The sequence below is a fragment of the Notothenia coriiceps genome, unplaced genomic scaffold (assembly GCF_000735185.1).
Source record: "Notothenia coriiceps isolate Sejong01 unplaced genomic scaffold, NC01 NC01_scaffold00017059, whole genome shotgun sequence".
Classification (NCBI taxonomy): domain Eukaryota; kingdom Metazoa; phylum Chordata; class Actinopteri; order Perciformes; family Nototheniidae; genus Notothenia; species Notothenia coriiceps.
The window spans coordinates 1-19,978 of NW_011349760.1; the positions used below are offsets into that span (position 1 = coordinate 1).

Below are 19,978 nucleotides of genomic sequence, written 5' to 3' on the forward strand. Positions count from 1 at the left end.
GGCAAAGCTCTCTGTCTACCGCGCCATTTTCGTTCCTACCCTCACCTATGGTCATGAAGGATGGGTCATGACCGAAAGAACGAGATCGCGGGTACAAGCGGCCGAGATGGGTTTTCTCCGCAGGGTGGCTGGTGTCTCCCTTAGGGATAAGGTGAGAAGTTCGGTCATCCGGGAGGGACTCGGAGTTGAACCGCTCCTCCTTCGCGTCGAAAGGAGCCAGTTGAGGTGGTTCGGGCACCTAGTTAGGATGCCACCTGGGCGCCTACCTAGGGAGGTGTTCCAGGCACGTCCAGCTGGGAGGAGACCAAGGGGTAGACCTAGGACCAGGTGGAGGGATTATATCTCTTCGCTGGCCTGGGAGCGCCTTGGGATCCCCCAGTCAGAGCTGGTTGATGTGGCCAGAGAAAGGACAGTTTGGGGCTCTCTGCTGGAACTGCTACCCCCGCGACCCGACCACGGATAAGCGGGAGAAGATGGATGGATGGATGGATGGATAATTAAGGCCATTCCTCGTTGGTTTCATTTCTAAGCAACTGCAAGTGTTTTAGATAGCTTTCAGTGACAGAAGGCAAAGTATCCAAAGGGTTCTTCCCAACATACCCTGGGTCATCCCAAGGTATTTTCAGGGCAAATGCATAATCTCTTTAGCTATTCTGAGTTTTTGGGGTTCTCCTTCCAGTTGGACATTCACAGAACACAGTGACAAAAGAAGGTTTCCAGAAAACATGCTAATAAGATGCCTGAAAGATCTCAACTGGCTCCTTCTAGCTCCAAAGATCAGTGGTTCCAAGCTAAACTTTGGTAACTGTTTACAGATGTTCTGGTTCTGGTGGTACATTAATTAGTCTGCTACCAGTGGCGGCCGGCCCATAGGGGCACCGCCCCCCCTCTTCCCACATAAAAAAATATATATTTAAAAAAAAATTGTTTTAATGAAAGGTAAATATTATATAATTGGTATCAGTAAAATGTATAATCTACAATAAAATCTCGTTTAAAATGGTGTTACGATGTCTAAAGTTACTGATAAGTCACATGTTTCCTGCCTGGCCTTGCCCGTGTATCATTACCCTCTCTCGTCTGGGCGCTAAGAGAAGAGCCCTCAACCAGTGCAGCAGCAGCCACTAGCAGCTGACTGTTGCTATCTGTAAACTATGGCTCCGAAACATAATTTCAGCCAATCAGCGTCGTCAAATCTGATGATCACCAGGCGCCAATGTCAGCGCCCGGTGCAGGGTTATGGCTAGAAAGGATCCGTCTTGTGTAAAACTCTCGCGAGAGTTTGCGAGTCACGTGGCTGAATGTTTACGTTTGACAGGCAGCCTTTCAGTTACGATCGTTAACATCAGTGGGCCACAGCAAATGATGGTGAGAAGCTCCCATCACCCACCCACCACCACATTACAGGGAGTATGATTGTAACTGTGTGTGTGACTAGCTGGATGCAAAGAGGTACACTGTCTTTTGTTCCCCATGCTTGCTCTTCAAACAGCCGGGAACAGATACTATGTGCCCGTGCTAAATAAACACACATTATTGTAGTTGAGTTTTGACAGCATCCATCAAACTAGATGTGTTGCCTTAATGGTCTGTTTTCTAATATTTCTGTGTTTCTGAACCACGTCTGTGTCTGCATATAATGTTCGTATTTTGTCTCCTCAGTGTTCCCGCGGGGTCTTAAAAAGTCTTACATTTGATAATCTGAATGTAAGGCCTTAAAAAGGTCTTAAATATGACCAAAAAAATAAGAAAGGTCTTAAATATGATTTAGAAGGTCTTAAAAATTATCGGATTTGAAAGGTACTTCTGTGTTGCGATAGCGTCTAAATGTGTTTTGGGGGAAATGTCCGGGCTGCAAAGTAACCAGTACGGTGATAGCCTTTCAGTTCCCCCCAACAATTTGTATTGAATTAAATCAACATGGAACCAGTAATCACTAACTTTGTTTCCCCCGGCCCCTTATTGGAGAACACCCAGCTAGTAACCTAGCAACCAAGCTTCAGCATGCAGCAGTCAGAAACTCAGGTATCTTCGAATCTACTTACAAATGAATATGGGGAAGTGTCAGTTTAACCGTACTTGGTTGGAAAACATCTAATTTAGTGCTTGGTTGAAACCAGTGGAGGGGAACGTGTTTGAAGCCCGCCACACCATTTGCAAAATAAATAAGCGTTTGTTTTGCTAATGTAGCGTTAGCTAGTGCAGCAGCTCCCGCAACAACACCGGGGGACCTCCGGGCGACGTTTGGGTCTACGTCAACCTTAAAAGCGGAGGTGCTGTAGACGCTAAATACCGTAGCTAAACACCAATCATACAACAGCAACGATTAAATAGTGTAGCCAATTTAATTTAAGGGGTAATTTCTCAAAATGTTCCTCATGTGGTTTATTCACCATTACAATAGCCCCACCTAAAATAATTTCCACCAGCCGCCACTGCAGCCACCGTATGTATCTGATGGTATAGTGGACCTCCAAATGTGAATGAAAAAAAAAAAAAAACATGCAATAAATCAACATCATCAATGTGTAACTTCTTTTGTTTTTTGACATTTCAAATCAGAAAAGCCTTCTGTTTGCAGCAATCCTTTTATAGCAGAAGGCCCTCAAAAATATCCTCTGGGCCTCCATCTGAAACAAGAGAGCATGATATTGTTGGGATGCTAAACAAATGATAGCATTATGCCCTGTGCGTGGCTCCTGCCAAATGTTGATGGAATTGTTGGCTTTGGACCACCAAGACATTTGCATTGGGTTGTTTACCGGCCAAAAGGATTGCTGTGAGGACGCACTGTGGGAAAAGAAACCATTCATATCTTAGGGCTGATCCTATTAGCTCAGACAATGGGAATTTACAGAGACAATGGAGACAAAAAACGCATCAGAAAATCAACATTACAAGTATTGTCAGCTTTAAAGGCACTGGTTCATTATGTATAGAAGGCAAAATAGAAAACAATTAGATGTTGTTTCTTCAGAAGGAGGAAGTGCCAACATAATGGTGACATCAGCTGCTGAGCATCAGAGTTATGTGGTCATCTATAGGCTGCAGGGTCTGAATGTGACACGCAGAGGTCACCCAGGGTGACACACAGCGATACAAAGCTTTACACTCACAAAGACAATTAGCTGGACATAAACAAGCAATTCTCCTTTTACCTCTAGTCACTGGTCTATTTTCTGAAAAATAAGAAGAGCAAAGCAATTCAAAACTTCAACATCAACTTATGTAAATATCATCTGCAGACGACAAGGCTTTAAAGCTTTCAAGAAATGCGCTTCTTCAGTGACAGAAAATATATCAGTGAATGAAAGAAAACCCTCTGTGTTTGTGTAAAGGCAGCTCTCAAAGACACACTGATTAGTTCTGACGTAAGAATAAGTCTGTTTGCATTTCAACAATAGTTTTGGCATTCATCTCCTGCCACCATGGATGGATGCATGAATGGATGGATAGAAGGAAGGAATACATTACATTACATTTAGATGACACGTTTATCCGAGGAGACTACAGTAAGTGCAAAAAACATGAGATACAAACTCAGAACAACAAGAAAAGTGCAGATATATTGGTTTGAAATAAGCAAAACCATGTTAAGTGCCTGTGCATTAGTTTTTAATGGGCTCAACTCTTTAAGTGCTAAAAAGTAGTTTTTTCTGTTTGCGGTGGAAGATGTGTAGACTTTCTGCTGTCCTTTTATTAATGGGGAGCTCATAACACCATTTTGGAGCCAGGATTACAAACGGGCTTGTTTTATTTGAAGTGATTCTGGGTCCAACTAGCTGATGCAGAGCGTGCTGGAGTGTATGGTTTAACCAAGGCCTGGATGTCGGAAGAATGGGAACTATTCTCAGAACAGTAGGCCACTATGAGTGTATTGAAGCAGATCAGGAAAGCCACCGGCAGCCAGGAGCTTTTACAGGTGGAGAGCCAATCGATCTGCTGCATTCTGGGTGAGCTGGGGAGGTTTGATGGCACTTGCAAGCAGACCAGCCTGGAGGGAGTTACAGTAGTCCAGGCGCGCCGACAAGGGCCTGGACCAGGACCTCTGCTGCATGAAGGCCCAGATGGATAGATTGATGGAAAGGTTTTAAAATTCACCCTGTAGGGGCATACATAGAAACCTTGAACTGCCTTCCCTTGATAAAAAGTTGATTATATTGTTTTTTCTGTCGATATTTTTGAAATAAAAAATGTGGGGTTTTCCCAAAATAACAGTATAACGGCCATGGCTCAAACATAGATATTGGTTTTCAACATTAACAGGATCATTTTGTGATAATGAAACCAATTTTGAGTTAAAGAAAGTCAAACTCACTGTTAACATTCAGGTAAATGTGTTACCAATTTGTGTTATTTGTTGTGCATGACCGGAAGCCAATAGCGTAACAGGTTAAAGGTCATGATGGGTATAAATAAAGCCACTTCTCCAATGGGAGAGCCCGTTGAATGAAATGCCACTGTCTCTGATGTTTCGTTATTCCTCTGCTTATTTGGATGCTAAACAGCAATGAAGTTATGCTTACTCTGCTAACAAAAATCGAGACCTGATAAGCCTTAATATCTCTAGTCACAGCACAGCGTTTGCGGAAACACTATCACAAATGGCTAGACTCTTCTTTCGGAGGGGGCCCCAGGTGGTCAAAGCTTAGTGTTATAGAGGCATTGGCCCCTGTTGACCCACCCTACAACTGCCCATGAACCAAGCCAGTAAAACCACAAGTTGTTTTTTATGGCTTGAAATTAAACACTATTTTGTGTGTTTATCAGCTGATTAAATGATTTCAAAAATGGTGCATAGAGGCTAGTTAAAAACACATACGTTTCAAACTTGATAAAAGATTTTAGATGGATTTGGACAATGAAACCGATCTTGTGTTTAAAGAGTTGGTAGTGGGTTGATGCTTTCTTAACACTAGATTGTATATTTTATTATAAAATAACCGTTTATATAAACGCAAACACTGTGACAACATCAAACTCACTCTGTAAACCCCCAGCTGATCCGTTAAAGTTTCAGAGGTCATTCAAAATGTTGGCTTAATTTTTATAAAAAACGAAATAGTCTTTTATCTGCGGGTTCTGCACATGTGATGGTACAGATGAAGGCTTTCTTTCTCCCTATCTGGAGCAGCAGATATATTCAGCTGCTTGCCTGAGTGGGTGTCTTTGGTCTGTATGGACATTCCTGTCGAGTTCGAGGATATCTCCCGTGTTTGTGTCCCACAGCTCTCTCCCAATGGCCGCTATTGTTTCCCCTGCTCTCCGCCTCGACCTTCTTGCTCCAGGAACAAATCCAAGACTCTTCTGGACACGAGAGCACATCAGTGTGGTGAGCCCACTCCCTACATTCCTGCACCCCACCTCTGTGAGCCCGTGGGTGCTGCCCGAGCTCGGCCCTGCAGCTCGGACAGACGGAGCTCTGTGTGCCAGGCAGAGTGGACAAACATGTCTCCCTCTGAGTCAATCACAGTTTTACTGTGTTTATACAGGAAACTATCCTGCTCTGTTGGATTCATAGATTGCAGTGATATGGGCGCTCATGTTTAGATGAAAGTTTCACCCACTTTCATTTATAGGATTCCTCAATTCCAGTTCCAATAAAGATGACAAGTTTCTCCACTTTTACGAGAATTTGGATTTCCTCTGAATCATTGTGTGATGTGAGGCATATGTGGCTGCCAAAATAGAAAAATAAGTAGTTTTAGTGTGTGTATTACAGTAAAAAGAGTAAATGTTGGTTGACCTCGTGCTCAGTGTATTTCTGCAAATGGTACACCAAAAGGTCTGGTAATGGGTTTTGTTTTGCTGTTCTTTTCTCCCTGTGTTTTCCTCCCCGTCGTTAGTTTCCCTGGTGTGTCTGATTGTCTGATTGTGTTCACCTGTTGCCCTTGTGTTTCTCCTTCCCTGCCCGGCTGTTTCTCATCTCGTGATTACCCCTCCCTGTATTTAGTCTCGTCTCTTCTTGTGTTCGGTGTCGGCTCATTGTTTGTCTTTCCCTTCATGTCACGCTCCATGTTTGTCCTTGAAGTTTTGGTCCTGGATTATTTACTCGTGCTCCCCTGTTTATGGTAATTCAAACTTTGCTAAATTTGTCTCTTGATTTCTTTTGTCATCGGCTTTTTTGTAAATTAAAGCTCGCTTTTTGTTAATACTGCATTTGGGTCCTACCTTTTCCACTGACAGAATGAACCGACCAGTAACTTTGAACAAGTCCTTTGGGATGACCCTGAGTGTACTGCTTCAAAAAATAGAGTTGGTCACTGTAGCTGTTTGGGTTTTTCTCAACACCATTCTCAAAAGCCTTCATAAATGTATGATATTTTAACGGGTCGCCATCAAAAACTGGAATCTCTCTCTTTGGCAAGGATGAAAGACATTGCTGTTGTATTAACAGTGTAGTTATTTCATATTTTTTTCTCATAATGCCCAGTATGTTGTTTTGATATTCACTTGCGTTCAAGCTAACTCCATAATTCATTTGTGTTTTCAAATTGGATTTTTTATGGGATACTGGCTCTGAGGAAAGGAACCAAGGTGAAATGTTCTTATTAGGCCGTGTTGTTGGATCCAAGAAGTCATTGCTAGCCTCCATTTGGTTTAGCAACATTTGTGGAGTAGTTATATTGTCCTTGGCAGTGTAGAGGACTTGTGGTTTAATGTTTCTTTGTTCAATATAAGAGTTAATTCCATCCGAATGTCTTGTCTCTGAACTTTTCCCACTTAGGATGCTTCGTGTTTGCAACACATCTAATTTAGCAATGTGTGCTGCAATATCCTCCTCCATCTGAAGTTGCTCCTTTCTCCTCCTTATTCGTTCCTCCTCCATCTGAAGTTTGCTCCTAATTTGCTCCTCCTCCATCTCCAGTTCATGTTTGTCCTTTAATAGTTTATTTCTTGCCATTAAAGCTGCCAAGTCAGCCTCTGTTTTATGGCATGCAGACGAAGCAGTAGAAGTTGCAGACTTTTCCCCCAAAGCAGAATTTTGTGATCGGATTGTTCTTTTCCCATAGTCCATTTCAACACTTTCCATGTCAACATTTATTTGACTTATTTTCTCCGTTTAATTATCCAAACTTCCTCTGTGTATTTGTTTGATTGTAAAACACCCTCACAGATCGGAATGGAATTAATTATTTCAAAAGCATCACATTTCCACATCAACAGAGCAGTGCAACTTCAATGCGAGAGCGGAGATGTACAGCGGAGATGTACAGCGGTGAATATACAAACGTTGTCCATTCAGTGGTAAGGCTTACCTGGCTGTGATCCGCGTTGAAGGCGGCTTCCAAAACTGTAGTCTTTATTAACAGCCAGTGCTTACTTCCGTGAATTAGTTCAAACAATTGCTTATCTCCATTCTCCTTGATAGATCCTTAATCCATGCGCTGTTTGATGATGGTTCTTCTTACGTCTTGTGTGCTTGTTGTTTTTTGTTGACAAAATATTGCGACAGCAGCAAACAAACAAAGAGAGGCTGAGGCCGGGCCTGTTTGATATTGTGTGACACGCTACAAAAAAGTACTTGCTGAGATCAAAAACTCTGTTGCAAAATAATGTGGTTTAATGAAAACTGGGATAATCAATCAACTTATACTCCTTGGACATGTACATTGTTATATTAATCGAAGCAATACTTTCAATTTGCGGTCAACAAAAAGAACGGCCCTGTGTCACCCTCTCTTCCACACACGCCTCACGCAGGTGAACAGGATTATAACGAGTGCCGCCCATATCCATGTGACCCAAGCCAACCAATCAATTGTGCTCAAACAAATATCTTATATTAAAACAAAAAACGCAATACTAAACATGTTTCATGGCTCCTACACATTATGTGTTAGCCATGTTCACCATATGATTTTAGCGTGTGAGTATGCCAAATGTACTAATAAGCACTAAAGATCAAGTGAAACTGATGCTGATGGGACTGGAAATTACAGTTTTTGTGTTATTTTGTAATAAAAGAAAATACTGGACTCAATTATATTATGCTAGATGAAGTCATTGGAACATCAAACTGATTTCAATTTTTGTCTTGAGGGGAACATAACGTCTGAGTGGTCGTGTGTTTAAAGAACACATAAAGTGTTCCTTTTTTATGATCACATTTGTATTTTGTGTCTCTACTGGGACATGTCTCCATGCTTTAATGTTCAAAAAGCTCTTTATTGTTCTCATACTGCCTGTGCTGCAGCACCTCTTTTCACCCTCTGTCTGAAACCAGAGCCCAGTCTGCTCTGATTGGTCAACCACTTAGAGAATTCCAGCCCCTTAGCCTATCATGCAAAATGTGTTGGAGCACTAGCCAATAGAAGCGTGACTGTTACGTAGTGATGTCACTATGTCACGAAAGTAAAGAAAGGAGTCCAATGCAAGCGCTTATTTACTTTGGGATGCACAAAAAACTATATAACACACTACAGGAAAGGGAAGCCACAAAAAGGATAATAGGGCCTCTCTCCAATAGTTTGGGTTATTTTAATAAAACCAAAAGCACAACGCTCATCAAGTACCCCCACTGTGAGTCCCAGGTTCCAGACGCTCCACCCAGGGCTGCCCCTGGCCAACTTGTGGCCCCACGCAAAGGTTTTTCATGAGACCCCCCCGGGTCTGTACCCAAGTACAAGCGGTGGGGGTGGAGGGGTGTGCTAGTGGAGCACGCTCATGAACTGTTAGCGCCCGGAGCCTCGCTGCGGGGGAACTGTGGAGCGCATCATTGCGCCGCATTTGCCCATAAGATGAATTGCGTCGCATTTTCGCATAAGATGAGCCCCCCTCCGCGAGATGAGGCCCCACACAGTCTGCGTGATTGCCGTGTAGGGAGGGGCGGCCCTGCCTCCACCCTACACCACAACCCAACCATATCAGCCCACGATTATGAGTGTTACCCACCGTGTTGTCGAAAGTCTCCTCCCAAGTGTTTCATGAAAAAATACGTTAATAGTGCTCTTTTATCATTTCTGTGACATTGCACAGCCTTGGATTTCATTATTGGTTTGGGCTACTATGCATTTGTTCGTTTTTTCACCATGAACATAATGGAAAATTCTTTGTCTAAACGAGCTCAGTCTAACAGCTGTGGATCAGGAGGGAGACACTAACCGGCAACATAGTGTCCACCCAGCTAATCTGCTACAGCTAACAGGCTTTTTGGCCTTTGTTATGTGGGTTTATGTGTGAAAGACACATTCAAAAGCGTCAAAGGTTCTCCTTAAATGTATACAGAGACATCAAAGTATGTCATCTCTAAACACTTGGAGTGGCCGCCGCACAAAAATAGGCTGGGTGCAGTGCCATTACCTCGAGTTGGTCACTTAAGACGGCATGAGCTCTTTTCTCTTTGGATTGAAATGAAAAACATGAACTGACTCTGAAAAGTGGACATGGGCCCTTAGTAGAGTGCAGATTTATGCCAGGTGTGTCTGCAACGACCACTGCTGGGAGGTTTGATTGAAAAAACACCTAACACAATTGCACGTCTTCTCCAATTTAAGCAAATCAGACGCATTTTCCACTCGCTAGTCTTGAGCAAAAGGTACGCTGTCAATGTTTTCTATGAAGCTGTCTGACTCTGCACCAGTTTAGCCAGACTGCAGTTCACTATGGCAAACAGATACTAATAGCTTGCAGCTGAAGACTCCGAGCTAACAGCTAACTAGCTCTTCTTTTAGCAAACATCAGAAGACAGATGTGGCAGGAAGAGTGTTATACTAGAGGACAGAAATCTCCTCGGGACTTGAAAGAGGAATAACAGATCAATGATTTACCGATTGATCGATGATTTAACCTTTATTGCAAAAAGTGGTTTAATATCTTTATTTAGAATCTAATGTCAAAAGCCAGAGAAAAAATGAAAGAGCTTAAGTGGGCAGAGGCATTACATGGGGTGGCAGGCTTCGTTTAGGGTACTACTAAAAACTCACAAAGTGCAGTCACAGCAGACACACACAGCAAACAGCTGTGCGCCCCAGTGCTTTGCAACACAGCTATCAGTGAAGCTAATTACAGGTAAGCAGGACAATAAAAAGGTAAGCAGGACAACAGCTAAAAAAGGTGAAAGTAATTAGAGTATAAGAAGACCAACATGTGTATGCATTCAATTGAAAAAACTGCCTACCTGTCCCACCAACTGCAACAGAGACCAATGACATTGCCAAAGGAAGGAACCAAGTCCAACAGGTGGTTAACAGGCCCTCGTGAGGGGGTGTTTGGGGGAGGATTCAGGCCTGGAGCTGCATTCAGACTCTCCACTATATCAGGGGGCATTACCCACATTATAGGCAACATTGTAGTCAGCGTTAGGTTCTGGTGGTTTTCGGTGGAACAACATTTTACATATAAACATATAATTATCTTTCTAGAAAAAATAAAGATTTTGAAGACAGTCAATGAAGGTATAAAACGTATTTTTCAAAACGCGTGAATCACTTCAACCACAGATTTTTCCTGTGTCAGTCATAAAATAGCAAAAATATAGATAGAATTACATTGGGCCATTAGCCGTGGACGGACACGCACAGACGCAAGCAGACACATAATATCCTTAGTGTAAGACCTAGCCATTATAATTATGTATTTAAATGTATTGGTATCTTTGAGAAATATTTCCTCGTGTTATTTTGGATCACTATAACCCTGACTGTCAAAACTTCAGTCAAATGTTTTTTCCCTTCCTTACAATGCATTCTCTTGTTATGTTCATCTGGATTAATGCTCCATCTGGAAAGCAGCAGCATACACAAAGATATTTCAAAAACTCTGCAGCTGTACCTATCATTTCTAAAATATTCATGATGAACTGCTTACGTTTTTCATAAGATCTGTGATTTCAAAACAGATACATTTGGGCCACACAGTGTTGTTTTTTGGTCTCTAAAGTTACTTTCAAACTTTAAATAAGAAGCAGCCATAACAACCACTCATCTGTTCTAAAATATTAATATTCTGATGCTGCAGGGTTGTTTTCTGACACAACTTGCCCTGCAACAAATCCTGCTTTGTTCGCTGTCTGCAGCAAACCACCGCTGGTGAAATCATCCTGGACTCCTGGTAGTGTTGAAATGTGATACAATGGCAAAATAAATCAAAAGTTAGAGAGCCAAACATTCAGACATTCAAAATCACGCATCTAAAACAAACATTTACAGAAACTCTGGAAATATTGGTTAACCAAATTTGTTTTCTCTGCAATCCAAGTTTCTGTCATTGTATGCATTGGAATAGTCCTTTAATTCAACCTTTAATGGCCATAAAACATACATTTAGTTAAATCCTTAATTTTTCAAGTGTGAAATAAAACCTTTGAAACTCTATTTGTCGTGCAGTTAGGACTATAGCTGTGTGGATGTAATTGATATCAATATGAAAACACAAAAATGGAGACAGTCCAAACGTGCAAAGTCACCTGTATATATTGCATCACTGTGCGAACAGATACTTGGCTCATGTTCATAGGTTTTCACACAACAAGCCGTTCTTGTCTCCTCTCTTTATGTTAATCTGGGTGACTATACATCCAATTTAAACACAATCCATTGAGAGGATATATTAGCCCATTCCAACAATGGCCTGACACTGGTGCGGGCTGCTTTGCATCAGGGTGTGAGAGCAGACTCAGAGATACCCTTGTTGTTTCCGCGGCCGGGTGAGGCAGATGAGGAGAGGGACAATGGCTGACCCATTCGGAGGGCGGCAGTGACAGCCACTGAAGCTCAGAAGAATATCTGGAGCCCAGCCAAAGCCTTACTACCACCACAGCCACACCACACCCACCGAACCTGACCCTCCTCACATCCCATGGTGCCCGGCGGGCGAGGGGACGACACCTTCAAAGACGGCCCCTGAGCGTCAGAGGGCCAACCACCCTGAAAGAGCAGCGGAGTTGAGGGCTGGCACTGTGGGCTGTGACTGACTTGGAAGAGGACAACTGCGTAGACGGAGAGGTCAACCCCACCCATCTCCAGCAAATACTAGCATGGCTACAGCGAGCACCTCAGGGCAGAGCAGTTTCGGGCTCGGGAGGAAAAAGAAACAGCCTGGTCTCATGGATCAGATTACCAAATTCTTTGGAGGAGACAAGAAGAAAAGGAGCAAGGTGAGATTCCATGCATCTGCATCTAAAGGAGCAGTTCAGGTCAGGAACTTCCCGAGCGATTGTAAAACCTTATTGTTTCAAAACGCTAAAATTATATTATTTTTCCTCATTGCACTACAATAGAAAGTAGGCTACTTGTTTTTAGTGTTTTTAACATTTGTTTGCACTTGGGGAATTTAAGTGGCTACATATAACAACAACCTGATCATCAGATGTATTCATTATAAGAATTGTTTTGGCTGCTGTCCTGGGAGATAGGAAAACGTAAAAGTAAAGTAAAAAATGCAGGAACATATCTTAAACCATTAAGCAATATACACTAAAATGTTCGAAATACTTTAGAAAATGATCAAAACTAATTAGACTGAACATTCTTAGATGTAGTGAAACATTGCAAGAACATTTACTAGTTTTAGGATAAGACATTTTCCAGATTTTGATTTCTTGACACCATATCTCCTTAAAGGAGAGAAAAGCACTGATGGATAATTTTCCCGCCCAGACACTCCTCCATAGAGATTGGGATTAGTGTTTCCATTCTTTTTTTTATTATTAAGGCAAAAATCCACCTGTTATTAACCATATTTTGCAAGATGCGACAGGATTTTACCGCCAAAACCATTTCTTATAATTATAGAAATGTAGACTTGGAACAAAAAAGTGTCTGTAACTGTAAAATAAATGGAATTTAAGGGGAAGCTTTTAGATGTGTTGCTGTTACCACATTGAACTATAAAATAACATCATATAACTAATATTAGAAGATGTTTTCTCAAAGCATAAACATTTGAATTCCTCAATTTTTACGAAAATGAAAATGGTTCAATTTGTCAATTTTAGTATTTCAGTAGGTCAGCCCCCTTCCTGGTCCCCTTTTTGACTTTTCTTATTTTTACTCTTTCAACTTGGTGGTTAACGGTACAAAATGCTACATGCGCACGTAGCCAGTAAGCTACATTTTCAGTAGATGTATCCCCACAGTGCACGTGAATTTAGTTTAGGCTTGCCCTAAGGTGAGATAGGAAAAACCTTAGACAGAACATCTTTCAAGTTCTTGATTCAAAACTCTGCTGATACGTTAGAGCAGCAGAGTGTCTAAGATGTTATGGATTCTTGCTCTGACTTAACTCAGATAATTTCCTTCATATGCTACAGGATTTCTGTCTTGCACTTAACCCTTGTAGCTAAAGAAAAATGATATGGTAAATTATTTTTTCAAACCCACACTCAATGGCCTTGGCTCATTTTCTGTGAAGAACATATCAGAACACATTTTTGAGTGACTTTGAAGAAGAGGAAGAGATTGAGCATCAGTTACAAAAAAAAGACGAGCCACACGACCAGCCGGTCAGCGGGCAAAACAACAAGTAGCACTTTAATTCATTAATGTGATCTAACAAATGTAAAAGGGCAAATATTAACCATGTATGCTGTTTATATTGCTTGTAATTGAGATGAAGTAAACATCTGTTGAGTATTTTAACATCAAATAGTTTGATTGTGTTGAATTGAAGCCCAAAAAGGCAGCGGGTCCACCAGACCGACGAACACTGGCTGAGTAACAAAAATATGAACACCATACAAGGATTAATACAATACACTGGCAAAAAAGCCATAATTACAGGTATCTATATAAAACATTTTTTATTGAAAGTTCTGTGTTCAGTCTCTATGAAACATACTCATTAATTTGAATGAAGGGACACTAATTCAAGTATTTGAATTACCTCAATTTAATATAATATCAGTTTTCCTATCATAGAACATGATTATCATCTGTTCTTTTACATTGTCAGATTCGACAGCCATAGGGCCTTGAAACTACAATTATTTCTTGTATGAGGTGTGGTGCAGCTGAGGCCGATTTTCATGAAATAACTGATGTCTTTTCAAGCTCATGCCAAGCTACTCTATGATAAATATACTGCCTAAAAGATCTTAATAATTATGTGTTAATTAAATGTCTAAAAACCGTGAATCCAACTGATTTAATTCCATGCGGTTTCACTAGCAAGACTTGATCTTGTAGTAACATTACTATGTAAACACACACGGTTACTTGATGTCTGTTGGTCCTCACAGGGGTCTTTCCGGGGTCATGGGCCCGCCTCACCCCAGCAGTCCTCCGCTCGACGTCGGACCAAGGAAAATGCTGTGGTGCATTTCTTCAGGAGCTTGGTAAGACTCTTGAATTAGGAAAAGGACATATTTTAAACTTCATGACATACATTACGTTCTTTTAACCATGTACTTAAAATAATTTTTTGTTTATAACATCCTCACTGTTATCAAATAGTAAGGTTGCTGTAATACTCTGAGACTGCTATTAGTTGTATAAGCAAGAACACAAAGACAAACCAATTTCCTCCAATTTACAGCTGTTGAACTCTACTTACTTCCTCCAATTTACTTTGGAGCTAAGCCTTGGCATCAATAGAGCGACAGTATTTAAATTTTTATTTACATACTGATTGAAATGTGGGGGAGTTTCAACCACCAGTTCAAGTGTTTTTGTTCTATTGTCATGCACGGTACAATCAGTCATTCTGTTGTTAATTGTTTTCTCTCAGGTTTCCTCTCCTCAACCTAAATCCAGGGTGAGTCTCATTTTTATTCACCATTCTTGTGCTGCTGTTCAATCCAAAGGTATAGCCACTGGGTGAAGATGGAGAGAGGCACTGATCATTTATTTCTGATTAATTTTAGATTCCTCGTCTATACTAAAGTTGTCTTTCATATTCCTCAATGTCAAATTCATCAGCTATTTTTCAAGATGTTTATTATTTGATATCCATTTGGTCCAAATCCCTCGTAAAAACGCATGTAGGTATCAATTGACTATCCAAATGTTGGATAGTCAATTGATACCTACATGCATTTTTATATGGGATAATATAACTTTGGCGCCCCCCAGTGGAAGTTTCCTATTGTAATATGCTGAGAGCAACGCATGCTGCCCTCGCAATCCTTGTGAACGGCACTGGCACTGTGGCATTTTTAACAAACACAAGTGAATTATCATCAAAATCATTTAAAATATGCTAAAGTCAAGTAACAAGACTTGTGTAGTGAGCTAAACACCAATGAATATGCTAGCTTTCTGGTGTTTAGCAGGCATAGATATTAGCCATCTTTTGTGTGCTAGCATGCTAATTGCTTATGTGCACAACAAGCAAATGTTGAGCAGTCTAGCACTACACAACACTAGTGTTAGGCTAATGTCAATTTATTTTAGCATACATAGTTATTTTTAGCTAATGTTTAGCATTAAATATTATTTTAGCTTATGTTAAGTTAGCACTAAACACTAGTTTAAGCTAATAATGTTCATCTATTAAGCACTAACTACTAGCTTTAGCGAATGTTAAGCTATTTAGCACTAAACAGAAAGTACCTTGAGTGATGAGAATTTATTCTTGCCTATTGGACTAATTTAAATTTCGACCAGAAGAATATTCCAGGAATCATCATAGCTATTAAAGTTCATCCTGAAGAGAACATGAATGTTAAATCCATTTTGCATATGTGGTGATATTTCACTGCATACAGTAATACAAAACACTTAGATGCAACATTAGATGAAAAGTCAGGAGTTCATCAATGTCAGTAAGCCTTAACCTCTGAGGACCATGACTGTCCCACATTTTAGTGTGATTAAGCCTGAGGGTTTTTTCTGACATTTTCCAAATACTTTTATTGAGCTTTTCAAGCATAATCTTAATATTTTTGACCCTTTCTTTCAACCAAAAGAGGAACATGTGGAAATTCAATATTTTGTGCAACCATTCATTCTCCAGCTTAGGTCACAAACAAGTGTCAGGGTTAGGGCTGTTTGGAACATCACTCAACTCTAGAGTGAGTTGGCTATATAAACTAAGCTATTTACTCTAATTCTCAACCACATCACAGCTAAAGTTGCCATTTTATATCTTTAACTGGATCATTTTAAGATGTGTGGAGGGGGACACAGGGTAACTACACTCTCACTGTATCTCGTAGTCTCATCACTGTCTGTTTCTATTTCATGTGCAGTGGAGAGACGCCTTGGGCTTGGTATGTCACACACACTTCTCCTCTCAAATCCCATAAAAGACTGTGTGTGTGTGTGTGTGTGTGTGTGTGTGTGTGTGTGTGTGTGTGTGTGTGTGTGTGTGTGTGTGTGTGTGTGTGTGTGTGTGTGTGTGTGTGTGTGTGTGTGTGTGTGTGTGTGTGTGTGTGTTCCCGCACAAGGTTTCCTTCGATTGCAGCGCACCTGTGACCTCACATCCACCCTCGTCCTGTCTCGTTCTTACTTTGTGATTCACTGCTTTCTCTCCACTCTTTTATACCTGAGCATTAGGACTCAAGATGTATACAAAAGCAAAGCTGACTCACCTGCACCTATACTGTTCACACATTAGCTGAGAGTGCCACAGAAATCAAAAGTAGAAAACAACTATTTATTAATTTCTGAAACTCCCAAGTATTGGCTTGTTGGCGAATTCATTTAATTTCAATGAGTTCTTCTCTGCTTTAATCCAGAGCGACTCGCTGCTTCTGGATGACTTTGAAATCGCTCAACTATTTATGAACCGCAGCCGGTAAACACTTTCTTTTAGGATCTCTTGACCTGCATCACCCTCCTCCTCCTCTTTCACACTTCTATCTGTAACACCTCCATCTCCTCTCTGTTAGAGGTGACTCACCGATCTTTCTGTTTTGGCTTCCTGCCATCTTTATGCTTTCTCCTCTGTCTGGCGACCCTGGACAGCCATGTTGTATGAGTTTGTCCTTTTAAGGTGATTGCAGAGTCCTGTTCTCTGTGTCAGTTCAGAGTGGACCTTACCTTCTCCTTGTCATCCACTTTCTTTCCCCCCTAAAAGGTGCTGTTATGTTCTTTCTGGTTCTGTGACATTTTCATGTTTTTCCACATGTCTCTGTCCATGGTATTTTTATTCAAAAGTACAGATCCAAGAAAACTGTTTCCCACAACTTACTGTTGAGAAACCGATCCTGCAGTTTGGCTGTTTTCCCCTCAGATTACAAGTTATTGAACAAGTTTGCCGAATTTTTGATCTTTGAAATGTGTTTTTCCAAATTCTAAATAATTAAAAATGTCTGATCAGTCCACCTTTATTGTCCATAAGGGAAATTCAGCTTGTAGCAAAGCACATTGAGAACTCAATGACCACATAGATCCAAACAACAAGAGGTCGATCCAAATACAATTAAATTGGATGGATGATACACAAATAAATATAATTACATAATGTGCAAAAGGTTGGGCTCATAAGGAATTATGAAGCCTATTCTTCATTTTTGACAGACTTATTATTTGTGGATCTGTGATTTTAGCCAATAGCAATAGAAGTGCCACTTTAAACGTTTTTAAAATAGTTGTTTATGACTTTTTGTTAGAGCCGTTTCTGATGCACTTGGGTAAAATGCTTGTAAGTGTCGTACAGAGGGAAAGGCCATCAATGTTAAATGTATTAAAGTCTGGTTAATGGTCCAACAACAACAGAACACCAGGCCCCGGTTTCAGGTATCCAACTTTGCTTAAAGAGCGTTTTTTTCTAGGCCTCGTCGGCGAGTGCCGAGAGCACAAAGTCGCCGGTCAGGAGACGCAGAGACCAAAACACACTGTCCAGAATCTTCAACCTGGTGAGCCTACAGCACATTCACAATCTTCTTTTACTCAACATGCCCTCTTTCTACCTGTAAAACGGGGCTTTATAAACACTGTCTCCTGTCTGTGTTTGCCCAAAATGCAACAGTGATGCTCTCACCAGAGATCAGTGAGTAATAAATCGATACAATATAATGATTTCACTTCCACTCATTTCCTTTCATCAGCTCCAGTCAACAGGAGCCTGTCATCATAATATACTAACAAGTTTAGGAGCATGAACATCTTCATCTATAGATTATATCATACATTTCTCACACATATCCTTTGATTATTTTTCTATAAATGCCATCTTCCTCAAGTATTCTAAGCATTATTTTACAGTGAGGATGATCTTCTCAAATCCCTTTATATGTGAGGTATAAGACAATCAAATCACCAAAAAACCTTCACCACAGATTGCTCTTAAATGCCATCTCTGGGGATAGAAATGGATGATTATTTCAAAGCCACTTCATTATAATCCTTTCTTCTCTCCAGGGAGAAAATAAGTCCCGTCCACCCCCTAAACGCTGGAGCACCATCTTCTAAGCTCTCTGCCGAGGAGCAAACCACCGGTCCACCTCCGATGGGAGAAGAGGAAGAAGAAGAAGGGGAAACTGATTTGCAGGCAGCGGACTCACAACCTCAAGAAATGTTAACACACTAACACCAGCCTCCTGTATGTTTAGACATTGACAGCGTATGAAATCCACTCTCCAGAGATATAGGGGCTTGTTTTTGTTTTAATCCAACAGATATCTTGTCTAGGTCATGCTTTCAGTAAAATATCTTACTGTAAAAACCACCCATGGTGCTAGTGTCAGCTGTTTGGGCATTGTTCATGGCAGATTTTTTTAATTGTCTCCCCCGTCATTAGCATTTTGTACGTTAGTGGCGCTTTGTGTATCTCGCTGCTTTCCAGAAACTCTACTCATACACCAAATATACCTTTGTTTCAATGTGAAATCTAGACGGGGATTTGTCCACTGTGGCTGTTGTGCTCGAGTGAAATTGTATGTCGCAAAGCATTTGAAAACACAACTGGAAACCTACAGAATATGAGTTATTTAATTGTAATGTTATGTTTCGTTTCGCTTCCTGTAATTAAAAACATGTACATACAGCATGATGTCCTTTAAGCCTATCAAATAAATAAAATGCCCTTTTCAAATGCACTGTTACATAACTAAAGAATGTCCTAAAAAAGACTGGTCTGCTCTCTTATGTGTAGCTTTGGCATGGATCTAATGTATTATCTGTTTGAGTCTTACATTTAGTTTCATTTAATATTATTTGTGTTTCCTTAAGAAGATGGCAAGCAAAAGTTGGATTTGATGGTTGGATTGTAGGTGGTTGAAAGGTCTAAGGCAGAAGCCCCCAGATGGCATGAGAAGCACTGATGGACAGAATAGTGATTTAAAATGTTCTGAAGTATTATTCCTCCATTTCATTCTGTTCATAATAAATTGCATCCCCACTATCATTGTGCTTGCTCTGTCTGTATGTTCACTTTAACATCAAAGCCAAAAGAAATGTCATTGGTTGTTGTTGTTGTGGTTGTTGTTGTTGTTGTTGTTATGTTTCCTCTTAATGTAAAGCTCTGTTTTTAATGTGCAGCTAAACAAAAAATAAACACATTGTCTTCTCTGTACCTAATAATTCTGTCGTCTTTATACATTGTTCTTTTACTTTTTAAGGATTTTTTAGCCGTAGTTACGGCGTCCGACACATGCAAACGCATCACAACGGCTCAAAACACTTTCATTAGAAGAAAACGCTCAGTTGCAATTGAAAATTGAAGAAATATCTTTAACAACTTGACAACACATGCACAGCATTTAGAGAACATTCACCGACTTGGCGTAACATGGGCAACATTTACTAAAAGCGCTTCATAAAAGAAACACTGCAAAAACAAAACCCTTCAAATAAAAAACTCTGCAAGAAGCTCAAAACCCAATGGAAACCAGGGGATACTAAAAGGTGATGCAAACAGATGGGACCTAATGCCTGTATTAGAAGCAGGATTTGCGGTTAGCGAGGTAACTTCAGGGTTAACTCTGAGGTTTCGGTCCAACGACGCTGGTTCACTTCTTACTAGTGATGTGACGTTCGCGAATGATCCGATTCTTCAAAGGGAACCGAGTCGTACTTGGTGAGAGCCGTTCTTTTTATCGTTGGTTCTCTGTCTGCCATAAATCCACTCGCCTTGACGGGAGCTTGCTTTGCTG

The 19,978-nt window shown here is 40.7% G+C and overlaps 1 protein-coding gene across 7 annotated transcripts; it reads left to right on the forward strand.

The window, feature by feature from the left end:
- Positions 1 to 11,778: 11,778 nt before the first annotated feature.
- mbpa (myelin basic protein a) lies at positions 11,779 to 19,398 on the forward strand. 7 transcript variants are annotated; one of them, XM_010776443.1, is made up of 7 exons: positions 11,779 to 12,136; positions 14,180 to 14,275; positions 14,668 to 14,694; positions 16,130 to 16,150; positions 17,657 to 17,740; positions 17,854 to 17,874; positions 18,246 to 19,398. In XM_010776443.1, exons 1-6 carry the CDS (start codon positions 11,978 to 11,980, stop codon positions 17,854 to 17,856), a joined length of 390 nt encoding a protein of 129 aa, XP_010774745.1. In that variant the 5' UTR covers positions 11,779 to 11,977; the 3' UTR covers positions 17,857 to 17,874; positions 18,246 to 19,398. The 7 variants fall into 7 exon arrangements, with proteins under 7 accessions (XP_010774745.1, XP_010774746.1, XP_010774743.1 ...); XM_010776441.1 differs by lacking the exon at positions 17,854 to 17,874 and having other exon boundaries at positions 11,784 to 12,136; XM_010776442.1 differs by lacking the exon at positions 17,854 to 17,874 and having other exon boundaries at positions 11,792 to 12,097.
- Positions 19,399 to 19,978: the final 580 nt, after the last annotated feature.

What these genes read in the sequence shown, in the direction of transcription:
- mbpa (XM_010776441.1), top strand. Translation starts at nt 11,978, where the DNA reads ATGGCTACAGCGAGCACCTCAGGGCAGAGCAGTTTCGGGCTCGGGAGG. An exon ending in CATCTAAAGGAGCAGTTCAG is followed by an intron (nt 12,137 to 14,179) that starts GTCAGGAACTTC and finishes TGGTCCTCACAG; the next exon opens with GGGTCTTTCCGGGGTCATGG. An exon ending in CTCCTCAACCTAAATCCAGG is followed by an intron (nt 14,695 to 16,129) that starts GTGAGTCTCATT and finishes TTTCATGTGCAG; the next exon opens with TGGAGAGACGCCTTGGGCTT.